Consider the following 17054-nt stretch of genomic DNA (forward strand, 5'->3'; position numbering starts at 1 on the left):
CAGGTGGTCAAGTTGTTGCTCCGATATGGTGGGAACCCCCATCAGAGTAATAGGAAAGGTGAAACGCCTCTAAAAGTAGCCAACTCTCCCACAATGGTGAATCTCTTGCTGGGGAAAAGCACCTACACTTCTAGTGAAGAGAGCTCCACAGGTGAAACTTGTGATGATTCAGTTTTTGTTTGTTACTGTATTGCAGGCTACTTAAAGTTAAATATCAGTATGTCTGCTGAAGACTTTTCAGACATTCTCATGTAATGTCATTCTTCCATTTCCTCAGTGTTCCCAGGCCTATTAGACTTAGAGGAGATGCATTACATACACTGCATTATATTAATTCATTTACTACCATAGTAAATGACCACAGATAAAAACCTGAATGGTCCATCCAGTCTGCCCATAAGTTATACCCATTAAAGAATACATGATTATATTAACTTGTCTCGTCTTTGATATTTCTGGGCCCTAGACTATAAAGTCTGGTATTATCCTAGGTTCCAAATGCTGAAGTTGCCGTCCAAGCTCACTTCAGCCTATCGAACCATCCTGTTGTGTGCAGGATATCTACCGTAAAGTCTGGCCAATAACATCCGCATGTTCTATATTAGTAGAGTTCACATTGATGCCCACCCCAGGCCATCCTACACCAAATCACCATATATGGGACACGGACCGTGCAGGTATGTTCAATACCGGCCTTAGTTCTTTAATTTATATCCTTTGTTTTCTAATTAAAGATCCTCTATTTTCATCCCACGCTTTTTTGAATTCCATCACAGTTTTCCTCTCCACCACTTCCCTCGGGAGGGCATTTCAGACATCTTCTACCCTCTCCGTAAAGTAGAATTTCCTAACATTGCCTTTGAATCTACCACCCCTCAACCTCAAATTATGTCCTCTGGTTTTACCATTTTCCTTTCTCTGGAAAAGATTTGGTTCTATATTAATGCCTTTCAAGTATTTAAACGTCTCTATCATATCTCCCCTGTCCCTCCTCTCCTCCAGAGTATACATATTTAGCTCTTCCAGTCTCTTCTCATACTTCTTTTTGTTCAAACCCCTTACCATTTTTGTCACCTTCCTCTGGACCACTTTGTCTTTTTATATCCTTTGCCAGATAAGGCCTCCAAAACTGAACACAATATTCCACGTGCAGCCTCACCAATGACCTATACAGGGACACAACACCTCCCTTCTTCTGTTGGTTACGCCTCTTCCTATACCATCTAGCATCCTTCTGGCTACAGCTACCGCCTCATCACAGTTTAGATGCCTTTAGATCCTCAGACACAATCACCCCAAGGTCCCTCTCTCCATCTGTGCTCATCAGCCTCTCACCTTCCAGCACTTAAGGTTTCCTTGGATTATTACCCCACAAATACATCACTCTGCACTTCTTCGCATTGAATTTTAGTTGCCAGACACTAGAACAGGGGTGTCCAACCTTTTGGCTTCCCTGGGCCGTATTGGCAGAAATATAATTTTTCTGGGGCCACACAAACAAGTAAACGCTGCAGCAAGACAGAGGAGGGAGCCGGCAAGACCGTGAATACCCAGGGGCAGCAGAGGAAAACACTGCATCGCCCTTGACCGGGGCTGCACAAAATACTTCACGAGGCCGCAGGTTGGACACTCCTGCACTAGACCATTCTAACTTTTGTATATCCTTTTTCATGTTATCCACTCCCTCCGGAGTGTCCACTCTGTTACAAATCCTGGTATAATCTGCAAAAAGGCTAACCTTAATTTCTAACCCTTCAGCAATGTCGCTCACAAACATATTGAACAAAATTGGTCCCAGCACCGATCCTTGAGGCACTCCACTATTCACCTGACCCTCCTCTGAGCGAATTCCATTTACCACTACCCTCTGGCGTCTGTCCGTCAACCAGTTTCTAATCCAGTTCACCACTTTGAGGCCTAACTTCAGCCCATGGAGTTTAAGAGCTTCCTATGAGGAACCATGTCAAAGGCTTTGCTGAAATCTAAGTAAATTATATCTAGTGTGCATCTTTGATCCAATTCTCAGTCAAAGAATTCAATCAGATTTGTTTGGCACAATTTACCTTTAGTAAACCCATATTGCCTTGGATCTTGTAATCCTTTAGATTCTAAGAATTGCACTATCCTTTCCTTCAGCAGTTTCCATTATTTTTCCAGTAACTGAAGTGAGAGGCTTCTTTAGCAACTCTCCAGACTGGCCCAGTTCAATGATGGGTAATAGCTCACCATGACCAGCAAGTGGAGACTGAGACGAAACCTTTTGGCTGCAATACAAGTAGCTGTGCTTCCCCCAAATATATTCAGTCTGTTCTCAGTCTCCAAGCAGGCGTGGTAAGCTGTTGCTAGTTTTCCCTGGGTTAGTGTAGACCTGTTGGAAGTTGTTTAGTGGCCTTCTTGTCCCCATCTGGTGCCAGACTGAGCTTGAGAGGAACATTTCGGGGGTTTATCCAACCTCGGGGGTGTCTCACTCGACAGGTCATGAGTTGAGTCCCTCCCCCCCCCACAAATTTGTAGAGGTGCCTCAGCTGTAAGCCTTGCCACCGATACCGGCAAGGCATATGGCTTAGAGAGCCAGTGGAGTCTGTTCTGACAGAAATAAAAATCCTGAGGCAGTGCCAGTCTGAAGGGAGGCCTTCAGTTGACTGTAATTGATTATTATTGTTAACCGGCACTCTTTCCTTAGCTAGGTTGTGTATTGCGCAATGTGCACTTTTAAAGGGAAAAAGTGCTCATTGTGCTCCAGACGTGAGGTCGATGTGGTCGGCCTAGTCTCGCGGTGTGCTAGCAAAGGTGAATCCTCATCGGCTTCGGTTGCCTGCGTCCAGGAATCCCCTTTGCGTGTTCCTCACACGCTGACAGCGGGGAAGTCCAGGCTTCCCTCGCCGCCCATACAGGGCTTTTCTCAGCCACCGACAGTCCGTGAAATAGAGTTTCTCTTACCACCAAAGCTGATAGGAACTCCCTTACCACTGCCAGCTTGCCTTCTTTAGCGGCTGGGGCAGTTCAGGCCTCTCAGCCCTACAGGCTTCGGGGATGTTTTTCTCGGCAGGCTTTGCTCCAATTTTGGCTGGAAGCGCTTCCATTTTGTGTGCAGCCTAAGATGACCTTCCCCCTGTATTGGAGAGATAGGGGTGGGTTTCTACTAAGTCCTCTGCTTTGGCAGTGAGTCCCATTGGCCGCCAGTGTTTTTTTTCCCCTGATTTTGTTTTAGCCTTGTGCAAGACTTATCTTCAGGTGGCCCCCGGGGGTCCTGCTTCTGCCCTGGGGGGTCTCGGGGTGGGGGGTCCTTCTGCATCCACTCCAGCTTGGCTCCTCTCGGTGCCGGTTTCGTCCCCATCTCCTCCCCTTTCGTCCAAGTGGCTGAGGATCTCTTGGGACAATAATTTTTTGTATGGAAAACAGTGCTCACTTGATGAAGACCTGGACCCCCTGGTGGACCTCCAGGATCCTCTCAGGGGGATGGAGGCTGCTGGCGAGGATGCGTCTGTGGTACGCATCTTTCAATGGGAAGAGCTCCAGAAGCTCATTCTTTAGGTTTCCTCGGTGTTATGCTTCAAAGAAGAAACGAAGGAGCCCCTGCGTGAGGTGGATCCCCTGCTTCGGGGGATTCGCTCAGCCTCCTGCTCTTTTCCTATGCATCAGGATTTTCAGGATATGGTGTTTGCACAGTGGAAGGTGCCAGAGTCGCCTTTTCATTTTACGCGCTCTGTGGCTCACCTGTATCCCATCCTGGAGGGGAATAGGGATACCTTGAAATCGCCTGTGGTGGATGTGGTTTTGGCCATTGCGAAACAGTACACGGTGCCGGTTGAGGGTGGTTTAGCTTTAAGGGACTCAGCGGAGCATAGGTTAGAGTCTCAAGCAAAATTTTTGATGTCACGGCCTTAGCGATCCAGGCTGCGATGTGTGGTGGTCTTGTGGCTCGGCCTTCTTTTTGGTGGGCTGAGCGTACCCCTGACCGGGAGTCTGTTGACTGGTCTTTGGTGGAACAGGAAGTAGCCAAAATTGAGATGGGTGCTTCTTATCTCTCTGAAGCCATGTATGTTCTGTTGTGGGCGTCGGCCAAGTCCATGGCTCTCGGGGTGTCCGCTCGTTGTACTCTAGGGCGCCAGGCTTGGTCAGTGGATGCAGCATCTAAGGCTAAGCTGATGAAATTTCCCTTTAGGAGGTTTTTCTTGTTTGGTGAGGATTTGGACAGATTGGTTCAGACCTTAACGGACTTCTTGAAGACTCTGCCCACCTGAGCTGGGTGGCATGGCTCGGGGACGTTTGCATGATTTCTCAGATACTGCCCTGGTCGAGGAGCAGCTTCCTTTCCTGCCACCTGGTCTCCCTGGGGCTGTTTGTTTCAGCACATGCAGTCCTTTCAGGGGGCCCATCAGAGGGGGAGGCGTGATCCCTCCACCAGTTCCTCTGTCACTCACCCAACCAATGATTCCTTGTTGGCGCCTCCCCTGGTGTTGGTGGGTGCTCGGTTTTGGGATTTTTACGAGGGCCAAGTTCACAACGGATCAGTGGGTCCTGGAGGTGATTCGGGACGGTTATGCTCTGGAGTTTTCTTGTGCCTTGCCAAATCACCCAGGAGTTCCAGAAATCGGATCATCTTTTTGTCCTTTTACTGCAGTGGTCTCAAACTCAAACCCTTTGCAGAGCCACATTTTGGATTTGTCGGTACTTGGAGGGCCTCGGAAAAAATAGTTAATGTCTTATTAAAGAAATGTCAATTGTGCATGAGGTAAAACTATAGCTTATAAATCTTTCCATTTGACTAAGTCTTAATCATAATATTGTCATTTATAGCTAAAGAGACATATGATCAAGAAAATGTTTTGTTTTACGTTTGTGATTATGATAAATAATAATAATAGTTTATATACTGCAGGATTGTGAAGTTCTATGCGGTTTACAGTGATTAGAAATGTTACAGAGAATGAATAAATAAAGTACAGACTTAGTGATTGATAGTTCTTGTGATCGTTTGTGGAGCACTAAGATTGAATAGGTTGGTTTCCTAAGTATTTCAGGAACAGATGTGTTTTTAGGCGTTTCCTGAATTCTCCATAAGTAGTAGGCACAAGTAATTGTTCAAGGTCTTTACCCCATAATGCTGCTTGATGTGCAAGAAGACGTTGGTGATGACTTTTAAATTTGCAACCTCTAACCGGTAGAGAAACAAAGTTCGGGTGTGAGCTTCGCTTGTGTCTGTTGATTGTGAAAGAGAAGAGGTCTGTTATGTATTTAGGGGCTAAGCCATAGAGAACCTTGAAGCAAAAACAACCAAATTTGAATTTCACACGTGCCTCCATCGGTAGCCAGTGTAAAAGTCGATAGGAAGGTGTCACGTGATCAAACTTCTTCAGTCCACAAAGTAGTCTAACCGCTGCATTCTGAACTAGTTGCAATAGCCGCATATACTTCTGGGGGAGTGCCAAGTAGGCGACGTTACAGTAATCGAGTTGGCTCAGTATAAGGGATTGTACTAGAATTCGAAATGATGAGGCATCGAAGTAAGCTCTAATTGACCGAAGCTTCCAGAGGGTGAGAGAGATTTTTCTGATCAAGGAGTCTACCTGGTCTTTCATGGTCAGGTTCTGGTCCAGTGATACTCCCAATATCTTCATAGTGGGTTGAATGGGATAACTAAGGTTATTGATGCACACAGTTGCTTTAGTGTCGAGTGGGTATGAAAAATTTTGTTTTCTCTGAGTTTAGTTTTAATCTGAATTCAGTCATCCATTGCTCCATCCGATTTAGCACTTCTGTTACTTTGGGGGTGACTTCTGAGACAGAGTTGGTGAATGGGATAATTATCGTGAAGTCATCAGCGTAGCTAAATAATTTTATCCCCAGCTGGGACAGTTGTGCATCCAATGAGGACATGTAAACATTGAAGAGCAGAGGGGATAGCGGTGATCCTTGTAGCATGCTAGGTGGATTGCTCCATGTATCTGAGAGATCGTGATTAAAATGGACTTGGTAGATGCATGATATAAGGAAACCTCGAAACCAGTTCAATACTTCTCCTCTGATTCCGATTGCGTCTAGGCATTGTAACAGTTTTCCATGGTCCACCAAATCAAAGGCAGAACTCATGTCAAATTGCATGATTAGGGCGTTGAGCCCCTTACTGAACAGGTAACGCAAATTGTCCAGAATGGCCGCAATTACTGTTTCAGTGCTAAAAAGAGGCTAAAACCAGATTGAGTTTCATGCAGAAGAGAGAATTGATCGAGATATTCCATTAGTTGGGTGTGTACCAATCCTTCCATGATTTTTACCATAAATGGAATTGATGCTACTGGTCTATAGTTGGTTATTGATGTGCTGATTCTTTACAATTTTTTGGGATGGGGTTATTACAATATAACCATTGTTGATGAGGAATTTACCATTGTTTAGGTTATTGGTTAGATAATTCAATAGGGATAGTTTAAAGCAGTGGTCTCAAGCTCAAACCCTTTGCAGGGCCACTTTTTGGATTTGTAGGTATTTGGAGGGCCTCAGAAAAAAACAGTTAATTTCTTATTAAAGAAATAACAATTTTGCATGATGTAAAACTCTTTATAGTTTATAAATCTTTCCTTTTGGCTAAGTCTTAATAATAATATTGTAATTTATAGTTAAAGAGACATATGAGCAAGAAACTGTTTTATTTTACTTTTGTGATTATGATAAACATACCGAGGGTCTCAAAATAGTACCTGGCGGGCCGCAAGTTTCAGACCACTGGTTTAAAGCCTAGTGGAGCTGCTTTCATAATCTCTGGGGGGACATGAGTCCAGGACGCAGTGTGATTTAGAGTGTTTGTTATATAATTTGATGTAGTTATTCCAATCTGAATTGTGGAAGGAACTCCAGATCATGTCTGCTGGTATTTCATTTCTTGGTATGTCAATTGATTGATGTTCGTATGCAGCAATTGTTGAGTAGTTATTTCTCAGGTTTTTGATTTTTAAGTCGAAATGTTGTGCTAGTTCGTTTGCTGAGGGTAGTTTGGTATTATGCATGGGTTGAGTGTAGCGTGTGGTGTCGAATAGATTTGTAACTATGTGGAACAGTTCTTTTGTATTGGCTCCTTTTGAGCTAGTGTTAGATGAGTTAATTTTGGACGAGTAAAAAGTTTTATGTTTTTCTTTTATCTGTTGTTTGTAGAGTTTTATGTCGGATCTCCAGATGTTTGAGTCTGACAGTTTTCCCGTTTTTTTTTTTCCAGATTCTCTCTAATCGTCTTACTGATTGTTTCATTGTTAGGAGTTCAACGTCAAACCATTTGTTGTATTTGTTTGAGCAGCTTTTGCTCTTTCGTATTGGGGCAATTTTATCTAAGATGGACGTGCTAGTTTTCATCCAGTGAGCATAGAAGCCAACTCCTTCTTCTTCTTCTATCTTCGCTTGTAGATCATATTGTGACCAATATTCCTCTGGATTGATATGGCCCCTTGTGAGGGGTTCTCTTTTTGTCCGTGGGCGTGTCTTAGATTTTAGCCGGGTCCAAATTAGATTGAAATAATATGTGAAATGGTCGGACCAGATATCATGGCACCAAGTACCGTTCGAGAGAGAGATGGGAGGGTTTATGATTTCCTTTATGGACATCGCTACCATATCTAGATGATGGCCTTTTTCATGCGTTTGAGTGGGTGAAGGGAGATTGTAATTGAGTAAAGAAAGAAAGTTTTTTAAAGTCTTTCGGTTCTGGATTGTCTATTTCATCTAGATGTAATTTTATATCTCTTGCGATTAGGCTATGTGATGAAGTGAGCGAGTTGTGTAGGACGAATTCGCAGAAGTCTTCTCTGGCTTTTGGCCAGCTTTTCAGCGGAACATAGAATAATATACAAGAAAGGGAGTCTTCTAGTTCCTTATTGCTAATTTTACAGGCTAATATTTCTAATTGATTGGTCATTTTGGAATCCAATAGTTCGACTACAAATCCTTCTTTGGTGACAATTGCTAATCCTCCCCCTCTTCTCCCTTCGCGATTTAGCGTGTAGATTTTAAAGTTATCTAGTATAAGATCATTTATTATTGGGTTGGCTTCAGACAGAAGCCATATTTCCGTTAGAAAGAGACAGGCTATTTGCTTGTTGATGATCCAATCTTTGATTAAGAATGCTTTGTTCCTAACAGATCTGGTGTTAAGATATGCACAGGTAACGGAAGTAGATGTGATAGGATTGGTGGGTGTAGTGGTTCTGATAGGTTTTACTTCCCTCATCCTTTTATTTTTCGGGGTACATTGATCTCTTCCGTTGCTTGAGATTACCTTGATATGATTTTCTCTGTCTTCCTGTTGGTTGATTATAAACCTAATGGGTAAAGCAGGGTAGTGGACTGAGTGTAGCTCTGGATAGAGTGACTTAACATCCTTAATGTTATTGCATATTAAATAAATTAGTAGGAGCAATAGGAGATGCATGCTTGTAAGTTAGATTGACTCCTTCTTGTCCTAACGGCTATTTGGTGTTTCTGTTACTTCCGTTTATAGGATGATTAATTGACAGTGAATCAGATAACTGATTTTAAGTTTACCGCTGGTTTGGGGGAGGGCCGGTTCGCTTGCCTGCAGGATCAGACTCCTGCCTCTCTCTCCTGCCCACTGGTATCGATGCTGATTTATAAGTTTCCCCGCTGATATCGGTGTTGTTTTTTTGAGTTTTCCCGCTGGTTTGGGGGATGGGCGGATCGATTTGCTTGCCAGCAGGGTCGGGCTCCTGCTTCTCTCACCTTCCCGCTGGTATCTGTGCTGATTTTAAGTTTCCTCTCTGGTTCGGGGGAAGGGCGGATCGCTTGCTTGCGGGATCAGGCTCTTGCCTCTCCTGCCTGCTGGTATCGGTGCTGGTTTTTGAGTTTCCCCGCTGGTTCGTGGGATGTGCGGCTCAATTCGTTTGCATGTAGGGGCGGGCTCCTGCTTCTCTCTCCTGCCCGCTGGTATCAGTGCTGATTTTTAGGTTCCCCCGTTGGTTCGGGTCGGACTGTATGCCCACGGGATTTGGCCCCTGCTTTCCTTCTCTACCGTGATGGCTCCACAATGAAGATGAATGCCACCAAAGGCCACTGAAGGCAGCAGCAACCTCTGTAGCGCTCCCCGTTCAGCTCCTCGACGCAGCGCCTGGGAGCGCAGTCGCTCAGATCCCAACTTCAGCCTCAGAACGTGTCTCTCTGCTCCACCACTGCGTCTGGATGGGGAACACTGCTGTTGTGGGCGGCGGCGGTGTTGGGGAAGAGAACGGCATTGCTGCAGGCCTCCTGCGGTGGCCTCGGCCCTGGTCCTGGTGGGGAGCACTGCTGTTGTGGGCGACAGCGGTGCTGGGGAGGAGAAAGGCGCCGCTGGAGGCCTCCTGCAGTGGCCTCGGCCCTGGTCCTGGCTCTCTGCCATGCCCTTGCCTCGATTCTATGCCGAGGGCCTCAAAATAGTACCTGGCGGGCCACATGTGGTCCCCAAGCCGCAAGTTTGAGACCACTGTTTTAGTGGGTCCTCATAAGGGATGGATCCCATCCGGTTCCATAGCTTTGTCCTCCTTCAATTTTTCAAGTTGTTTATAAACACTGTCTTCTGTGTAATTTTGCTGACCAATTGTGGTCCTTCTCCAGTGTTTTCTGTGAACACCAAACATTTGCACATTTAGCACATTTGCTTTTTTCTCATCACTCTCCACATAGCAGTTCATACCTTCTTTCAGTCTTGTAATTCCATTTTTTTGTCTTCCTCCTTTCACTAATATACCTGAAAATATTTTTTTTATCTTTCTTATATTTATAGCCATTTGCTCTTCTGCTTGCACTTTTGCCAGACGTATCTCTCTTGACTTCTTTTAGTTTTGTCCAATATTTTTTGCAAATGTATCGTTCATTATAAGTTGCATCAATTTTTTTTCTTTGAACCCTCACAACTGACAACATTCTTGTCTCAGTTAAGGCTGGAGAAAGCTCATGATGGATAGATGACTGCCTTTTTACAGTTCAACCTATAGCTGTTTCTTTCTTTTTTAACTGATTACTTTAAAGCTCCGTTTAATTTAATCTTGGATCCTATATGAGGACTTGAGCGAGATTCAAGATAGAACTTATTCTCCCTTTTTTGGAATGTTTATATTATATTGGATGTCTTTTCTTTATTTCTTGAATCTTGCTTTCTGTACAAGTTTAAACTTGATTGTTTATATTTGAAAATTGATAAATAAATTAATTTAAAAATATATATATATTTTTATCTCTTTCTTATATTTATAGCCATTTGCTCTTCTGCTTGCACTTTTGCCAGACTTATCTCTCTTGACTTCTTTTAGTTTCATCCAATATTCCTTTCTGTACTCCTCTAATTGAGGTTTTTTTTTAAATTTCATGAAAGCCAATTATTTTGCCTTTATTTTTTCCGCCACTAGTTTGGAGAACGATATCGGTTTCCTTTTTCTTTGTTTTTATTTATTTTCTTCACACAAAGGTCAGTAGCTCTGTTGCACTTTTAAACTCGGACCACTATTTTTCCAATCAGCTCTTTCTTCAGGTACTCTCCAGTGCTACTAAAGTCTGCATGTTTGAAATCCAGGCCTTTGAGTTTTGTGTGGCTATCATCCTCTTTGGCTGTTATATCGAACCAAACTGTATGATGATCACTACTTCCCAGGTTGGCCCTCACTTGGACATTGAAGACACTTTCCCCATTTTTGAGTACCAGATCCAGTATCACTTTTTCCCTCGTGGGTTCCATAACCATTTGTCTGAGCAGAGCCCCTTGAAAGGCATCCACTTCTTTCCGATTTCCAGTCCACGTCCGGCAGTTTGAAATCACCCAGCACCTTTCCTTTGTTTCTCAACTTTTGAATATCCATAATCAGATCTTTGTCAATTTGCTGCGATCGAGTCGGAGGTATGTAGACAACACCCAAGTGGATAGAAGTTCCATCTTCTCCCCCTGCATTTCAATCACTTGGCTATCTGTCTTTACATAGAGAGCTACTCTTCCACCTTTTCGACCTTCCTAAAAGATTATAGCCATGTCTCTGGGATAGCAATGATATCCAAGTCTTCCTTTACCATAAGGGCTTGCAGATCATGATTTTTGTTGCTTAGATTGTGAGCATTTGTGGTCATTGCTTTCCAGCTACTATTCTGCAGCAATTTCATATATTGTTTAGTTTTAGTTTCAGCTCATTTCCTTTTCCAAATCTAGGAAGTAAATTGCTAGGTTCATAGACAACCCCGCGAAAGACAAAGGCGCGAGCTGAAGAAAATTACAGTTTCTTAGGGGCTCCGGGGGGTTTTGTTGGGGAGACCCCCGCCCCAGTTTACTTAATAGAGATCGCGCCGGTGTTGTGGGGGGTTTGGGGGGTTGTAACCCTCCACATTTTACTGTAAACTTTACTTTTTCCCTAAAAACAGGGAAAAAGTTAAGTTTTCAGTAAAATGTGGGGGGTTACAACCCCCCACAACGCAGCGCGATCTCTATTAAGTAAAGTGGGGGGGTTCCCCCCACCCCCCCCCCCCCGTCGGAGCCCTAAAAACAGTAATTTTCTGCGGCGTGCGCCTCCGCACTGCGCTCAATTGTCTGCATGCGCCTTTGTCCTGGCATGCTTTTGACCTGACACCAAATTGCTAATGTTGTTTTCATTGCTATCTTTATCGTCATCAAATCTTGTCTTTTGCTGGGGGTGGCCATTTGGAAGTAATCTCCATACATATACCACCCCCACCTTCTAGTTTAAATGCCTAGAAACATATTGCCTGAATTTTGCTTATTTACTGTATTTGCTGATTTACTGTATTATTGTATTTCGCTGATTATCCAGCTCTTTTTAGTGTAAACCGCCTAGAACTTTTCGTTATGGTGGTATAAAAGAATAAAGTTATTATTATTTCTCAGGTAGGATTTTTTTTCCTGCAATGGTAAGGTTCAGCACGTCATTACAAAATAGTCTCTTTTTTCCATTTATTGCCCCATCCTCCTATGTATCTAAAGCCTTCTTGATGACACTAGGCTTTGAGTCACCTATTGAAGTTCTCAGTGTTTTGTACTCTTTCCATACCCTTTCCATAAGTAGGCAGTACTTCTGAAAAAGCTAGTCTTTGAGCAGTTAATGGTTCTATTTGCTCTAAGCCAGACATGCCCGCCAAACAATTCCTGCCGTTGCCAAGATTTGACCCGCCGTTCCTTCCCTCCATCAGGTGCAATGCAGCTCTAACAATGTTAAAAGGAGGCAGTTTGGAATCTGAGCCCTGCCGCCACCATAGCACGTTCCCTCTGCCGATGGCTCATACACCAGAGGAGGGGCGGGACCGAGGCAGAGGGAACGTGCTACAGCAGTGGCAGGACTCTGATTTCGACGTGACTCATTTTAACTTTGGCAGAGCTGCGCTGCACCTGATGGAAGGAACGGTGGTTGTACGCTGTTGGGCCCCTCTTTGGCCTCAGGCCCTCTCCTGCTTCAGTATCTGCGCGTTGTAGATGCTCCCTCCTTTCTCAGACCGCTGGGGAGAGGTGCTTGTCTTCAGCTGCCGGGAGGGAGGGAAGAAGAAAGAAGGGGCCCTGGCATTCGAGTTATCAGAAGACAACCAGAGCCTGGGACCAACCAACATGATCTGAATAATGACCAGACAACAAAAGGTAGAAAAAATTAATTTTATTTTCTGTTTTGTGATTACAATATGTCAGATTTGAAATGTATATCCTGCCAGAGCTGGTGTTAGACAGCAAGCATAAACTAGGACCTAAAAGTGAGAGGAAAAGTCTTTTTTATTTATTTTGTTTATGTCATAGAGCTGGCTTGGGGTTGGAGAGGTTGTAACCCTAGATTTCTACTAAGACTAAAGGGTTCTTTTATTAAGGTGCGCATCTAGTGCACGCTAAATTGGTTAGCGTACCTTAATAAAAGGACCTCTAAGTATCTTAATAAAAAATTCAGCCCGGGACAAATCCTTCTTCAGGTATATTAGTGACATAAAAAGGAACACAGGCGGGATAGTACACCTTAGAAGACCGGATGGAAGTTACGTGGAAGCAGATTCCGATAAAGCCGAACTACTTACATAGTAACATAGTAGATGACGGCAGATAAAGACCCGAATGGTCCATCCAGTCTGCCCAACCTGATTCAATTTTCATTTTTTCATTTTTTCTTCTTAGCTATTTCTGGGCAAGAATCCAAAGCTTTACCCTGTACTGTGCTTGGGTTCCAACTGCCAAAATCTCTGTTAAGACTTACTCCAGCCCATCTACACCCTTCCAGCCATTGAAGCCCTCCCCTGCCCATCCTCCACCAAACGGCCATACACAAACACAGACCGTGCAAGTCTGCCCAGTAACTGGCCTAGTTCAATATTTAATATTATTTTCTGATTCTAAATCTTCTGTGTTCATCCCACTCTTCTTTGAACTCAGTCACAGTTTTACTCGCCACCACCTCTCTCGGGAGCGCATTCCAGGCATCCACCACCCTCTCCGTAAAGTAGAATTTCCTAACATTGCCCCTGAATCTACCACCCCTCAACCTCAAATTATGTCCTCTGGTTTTACCATTTTCCTTTCTCTGGAAAAGATTTTGTTCTACGTTAATACCTTTCAAGTATTTGAACGTCTGAATCATATCTCCCCTGCCTCTCCTTTCCTCTAGGGTATACATATTCAGGGCTTCCAGTCTCTCCTCATACGTCTTCTGGCTCAAGCCTCCTATCATTTTCGTCGCCCTCCTCTGGACCGCCTCAAGTCTTCTTACGTCTTTCGCCATATACGGTCTCCAAAACTGAACACAATACTCCAAGTGGGGCCTTACCAATGACCTGTACAGGGGCATCAACACCTTCTTCTTTCTACTGACTACGCCTCTCTTTATACAGCCCAGCATCCTTCTGGCAGCAGCCACTGCCTTGTCACACTGTTTTTTCGCCTTTAGATCTTCGGACACTATCACCCCAAGGTCCCTCTCCCCGTCCATGCATATCAGCTTCTCTCCTCCCAGCATATACGGTTCCTTCCTATTATTAATCCCCAAATGCATTACTCTGCATTTCTTTGCATTGAATTTTAGTTGCCAGGCATTAGACCATTCCTCTAACTTTTGCAGATCCTTTTTCATATATTCCACTCCCTCTTCGGTGTCTACTCTGTTACAAATCTTGGTATCATTTGCAAAAAGGCACACTTTTCCTTCTAACCCTTCAGCAATGTCACTCACATACATATTGAACAGGATTGGCCCCAGCACCGAACCCTGAAGGACTCCACTAGTCACCTTTCCTTCCTTCGAGCGACTTCCATTAACCACCACCCTCTGGCGTCTGTCCAACAGCCAGTTTCTGACCCAGTTCACCACTTTGGGTCCTAACTTCAGCCCTTCAAGTTTGTTCAACAGCCTCCTATGAGGAACTGTATCAAAGGCTTTGCTGAAATCCAAGTAAATTACATCTAGCATATGTCCTCGATCCAGCTCTCTGGTCACCCAATCAAAAAATTCAATCAGGTTCGTTTGGCACGATTTACCTTTTGTAAAGCCATGTTGCCTCGGATCCTGTAACCCATTAGATTCAAGGAAGTACACTATCCTTTCTTTCAGCAACACTTCCATTATTTTTCCAACAACTGAAGTGAGGCTCACCGGCCTGTAGTTTCCTGCTTCATCCCTGTGACCACTTTTATGAATAGGGACCACATCTGCTCTCCTCCAATCCCCAGGAATCACTCCCGTCTCCAGAGATTTGTTGAACAAGTCTTTAATAGGACTCGCCAGAACCTCTCTGAGCTCCCTTAGTATCCTGGGATGGATCCCGTCTGGTCCCATCGCTTTGTCCACCTTCAGTTTTTCAAGTTGCTCATAAACACCCTCCTCCATGAACGGCGTAGAATCTACTCCATTTTCTCGTGTAACTTTGCCAGACAATCTCGGTCCTTCTCCAGGATTTTCTTCTGTGAACACAGAACAGAAGTATTTGTTTAGCACATTTGCTTTCTCCTCATCACTCTCCACATATTTGTTCCCAGCATCTTTTAGCCTAGCAATTCCATTTTTTATCTTCCTCCTTTCACTAATATATCTGAAAAAAATTTATCTCCCTTTTTTACATTTTTAGCCATTTGTTCTTCTGCCTGTGCCTTCGCCAAACATATCTCTCTCTTGGCTTCTTTCAGTTTCACCCTGTAGTCCTTTCTGCTCTCCTCTTCTTGGGTTTTTTTATATTTCATGAACGCCAACTCTTTCGCCTTTATTTTCTCAGCCACTAGGTTGGAGAACCATATCGGCTTCCTTTTTCTCTTGTTTTTATTGATTTTCTTCACATAAAGGTCCGTAGCCATTTTTATCGCTCCTTTCAGCTTAGACCACTGTCTTTCCACTTCTCTTATGTCCTCCCATCCTAACAGCTCTTTCTTCAGGTACTTTCCCATTGCATTAAAGTCCGTACATTTGAAATCTAGTATGAATACTTCTGCTCAGTCTTCACCTGTGAGTCACCGGGACACGGTCCGCAGTTGAAGGCAACACAAAGCACAGAAGACCCGTTTCAGAATTTTGAGTTCACATCAGGTGAAGTTTACAGTGAACTGGCAAGACTCAAGGTGAACAAAGCCATGGGACCAGACAATTTGCACCAAGAGTGCTCAGAGAATTGATCGATGTCCTGGCAAAACCGTTGGCTGAGCTATTCAATCTCTCCCTAAGTAAGGGGAAAGTTCCCCTGGACTGGAAATTAGCTAATGTCGTTCCTCTGCATAAAAAGGGTTGCAGGGCAGAGGCTGCGAATTATAGACCGGTGAGTCTCACATCAATAGTGTGCAAACTCATGAAAATACTAATTAAAAGCAAATTGGACACGATCTTGAATGATGGGAATCTTCGGGATCCCAGTCAGCATGGATTCACCAAGGGTAGGTCCTGCCAATCCAATCTCATCAGCTTCTTTGACTGGGTAACAAGAAAGTTGGACTTGGGAGAGTCTTTGGACGTCGTGTACCTGGACTTCAGTAAAGTTTTTGACAGTGTCCCACACCGCAGGCTGCTAAGCAAGATGGAATCGATGGGGTTAGGAGAGACACTAACTGCATGGGTCAATGATTGGCTGAGTGGCAGACTTCAGAGGGTGGTGGTTAATGGTACCCTTTCTAAAACATCGGAGGTGACCAGTGGAGTGCCGCAGGGCTCGGTCCTGAGTCCACTCCTTTTCAACATATTCATAGGGGATCTGACTCAAGGGCTTCAAGGTAAAATAACACTATTCGCCGATGACGCCAAACTATGTAATATAGTACGTGAATGCAATTTACAGAATTATATGGCGCAGGACCTGCTTACATTGGAAAGTTGGTCCTCAACCTGGCAGCTAGGCTTCAATGCTAAGAAATGTAAGGTCATGCACCTCGGAAGCGGAAATCCATGCAGGACGTACTTCTTGAACGGAGAAACTTTAACTAGGACTTCAGCAGAACGAGATTTAGGAGTAATCATCAGTGCAGACATGAAAACTGCCAATCAAGTGGAGAAGGCTTCATCTAAGTCAAGGCAGATATTGGGTTGTATCAATAGAAGTTTCGTCAGCCGAAAGCCTGAAGTCATAATGCCGTTGTACAGGGCCATGGTGAGACCTCATCTGGAGTACTGTGTGCAATTCTGGAGGCCACATTACAGTAAAGATGTGCGCAGAATTGAATCGGTTCAGCGGACGGCCACCAGGATGATCTCGGGGCTCAAGGGTCTCTCGAACGAAGAGAGACTGAACAAATTGCAGCTCTACACTCTCGAGGAACGTAGGGAGAGGGGAGACATGATCGAAACATTTAAGTACCTCATGGGACGTGTCGAAGTGGAAGATGATATTTTCTTTTTCAAGGGACCCTCGGCCACAAGAGGGCACCCGCTCAAACTCAGGGGCGGAAAATTTCACGGCGACACCAGAAAGTATTTCTTCACAGAGAGAGTGGTTGATCATTGGAACAAGCTTCCAGTGCAAGTGATCGAGGCAGACAGCGTGCCAGACTTTAAGAATAAATGGGATACCCATGTGGGATCCCTACGAGGGTCAAGATAAGGAAATTGGGTCATTAGGGCATAGACAGGGGGTGGGTAAGC

General features: G+C 44.3%; 1 protein-coding gene across 5 annotated transcripts in view; it reads left to right on the forward strand.

Moving 5' to 3' along the window:
• Positions 1-17054, forward strand: part of ANKRD11 (ankyrin repeat domain 11) — a 456185-nt gene that overhangs the window by 323392 nt on the left and 115739 nt on the right. For all 5 annotated transcript variants that reach the window (XM_033940962.1, XM_033940964.1, XM_033940960.1 and 2 more), the window contains one exon: positions 4-151. In XM_033940962.1, coding sequence (XP_033796853.1) covers positions 4-151 — 148 coding nt within the window. The remainder of the gene's footprint in view (positions 1-3; positions 152-17054) is intronic.

This window comes from Geotrypetes seraphini, chromosome 4, assembly GCF_902459505.1.
Source record: "Geotrypetes seraphini chromosome 4, aGeoSer1.1, whole genome shotgun sequence".
Lineage (NCBI taxonomy): Eukaryota > Metazoa > Chordata > Amphibia > Gymnophiona > Dermophiidae > Geotrypetes > Geotrypetes seraphini.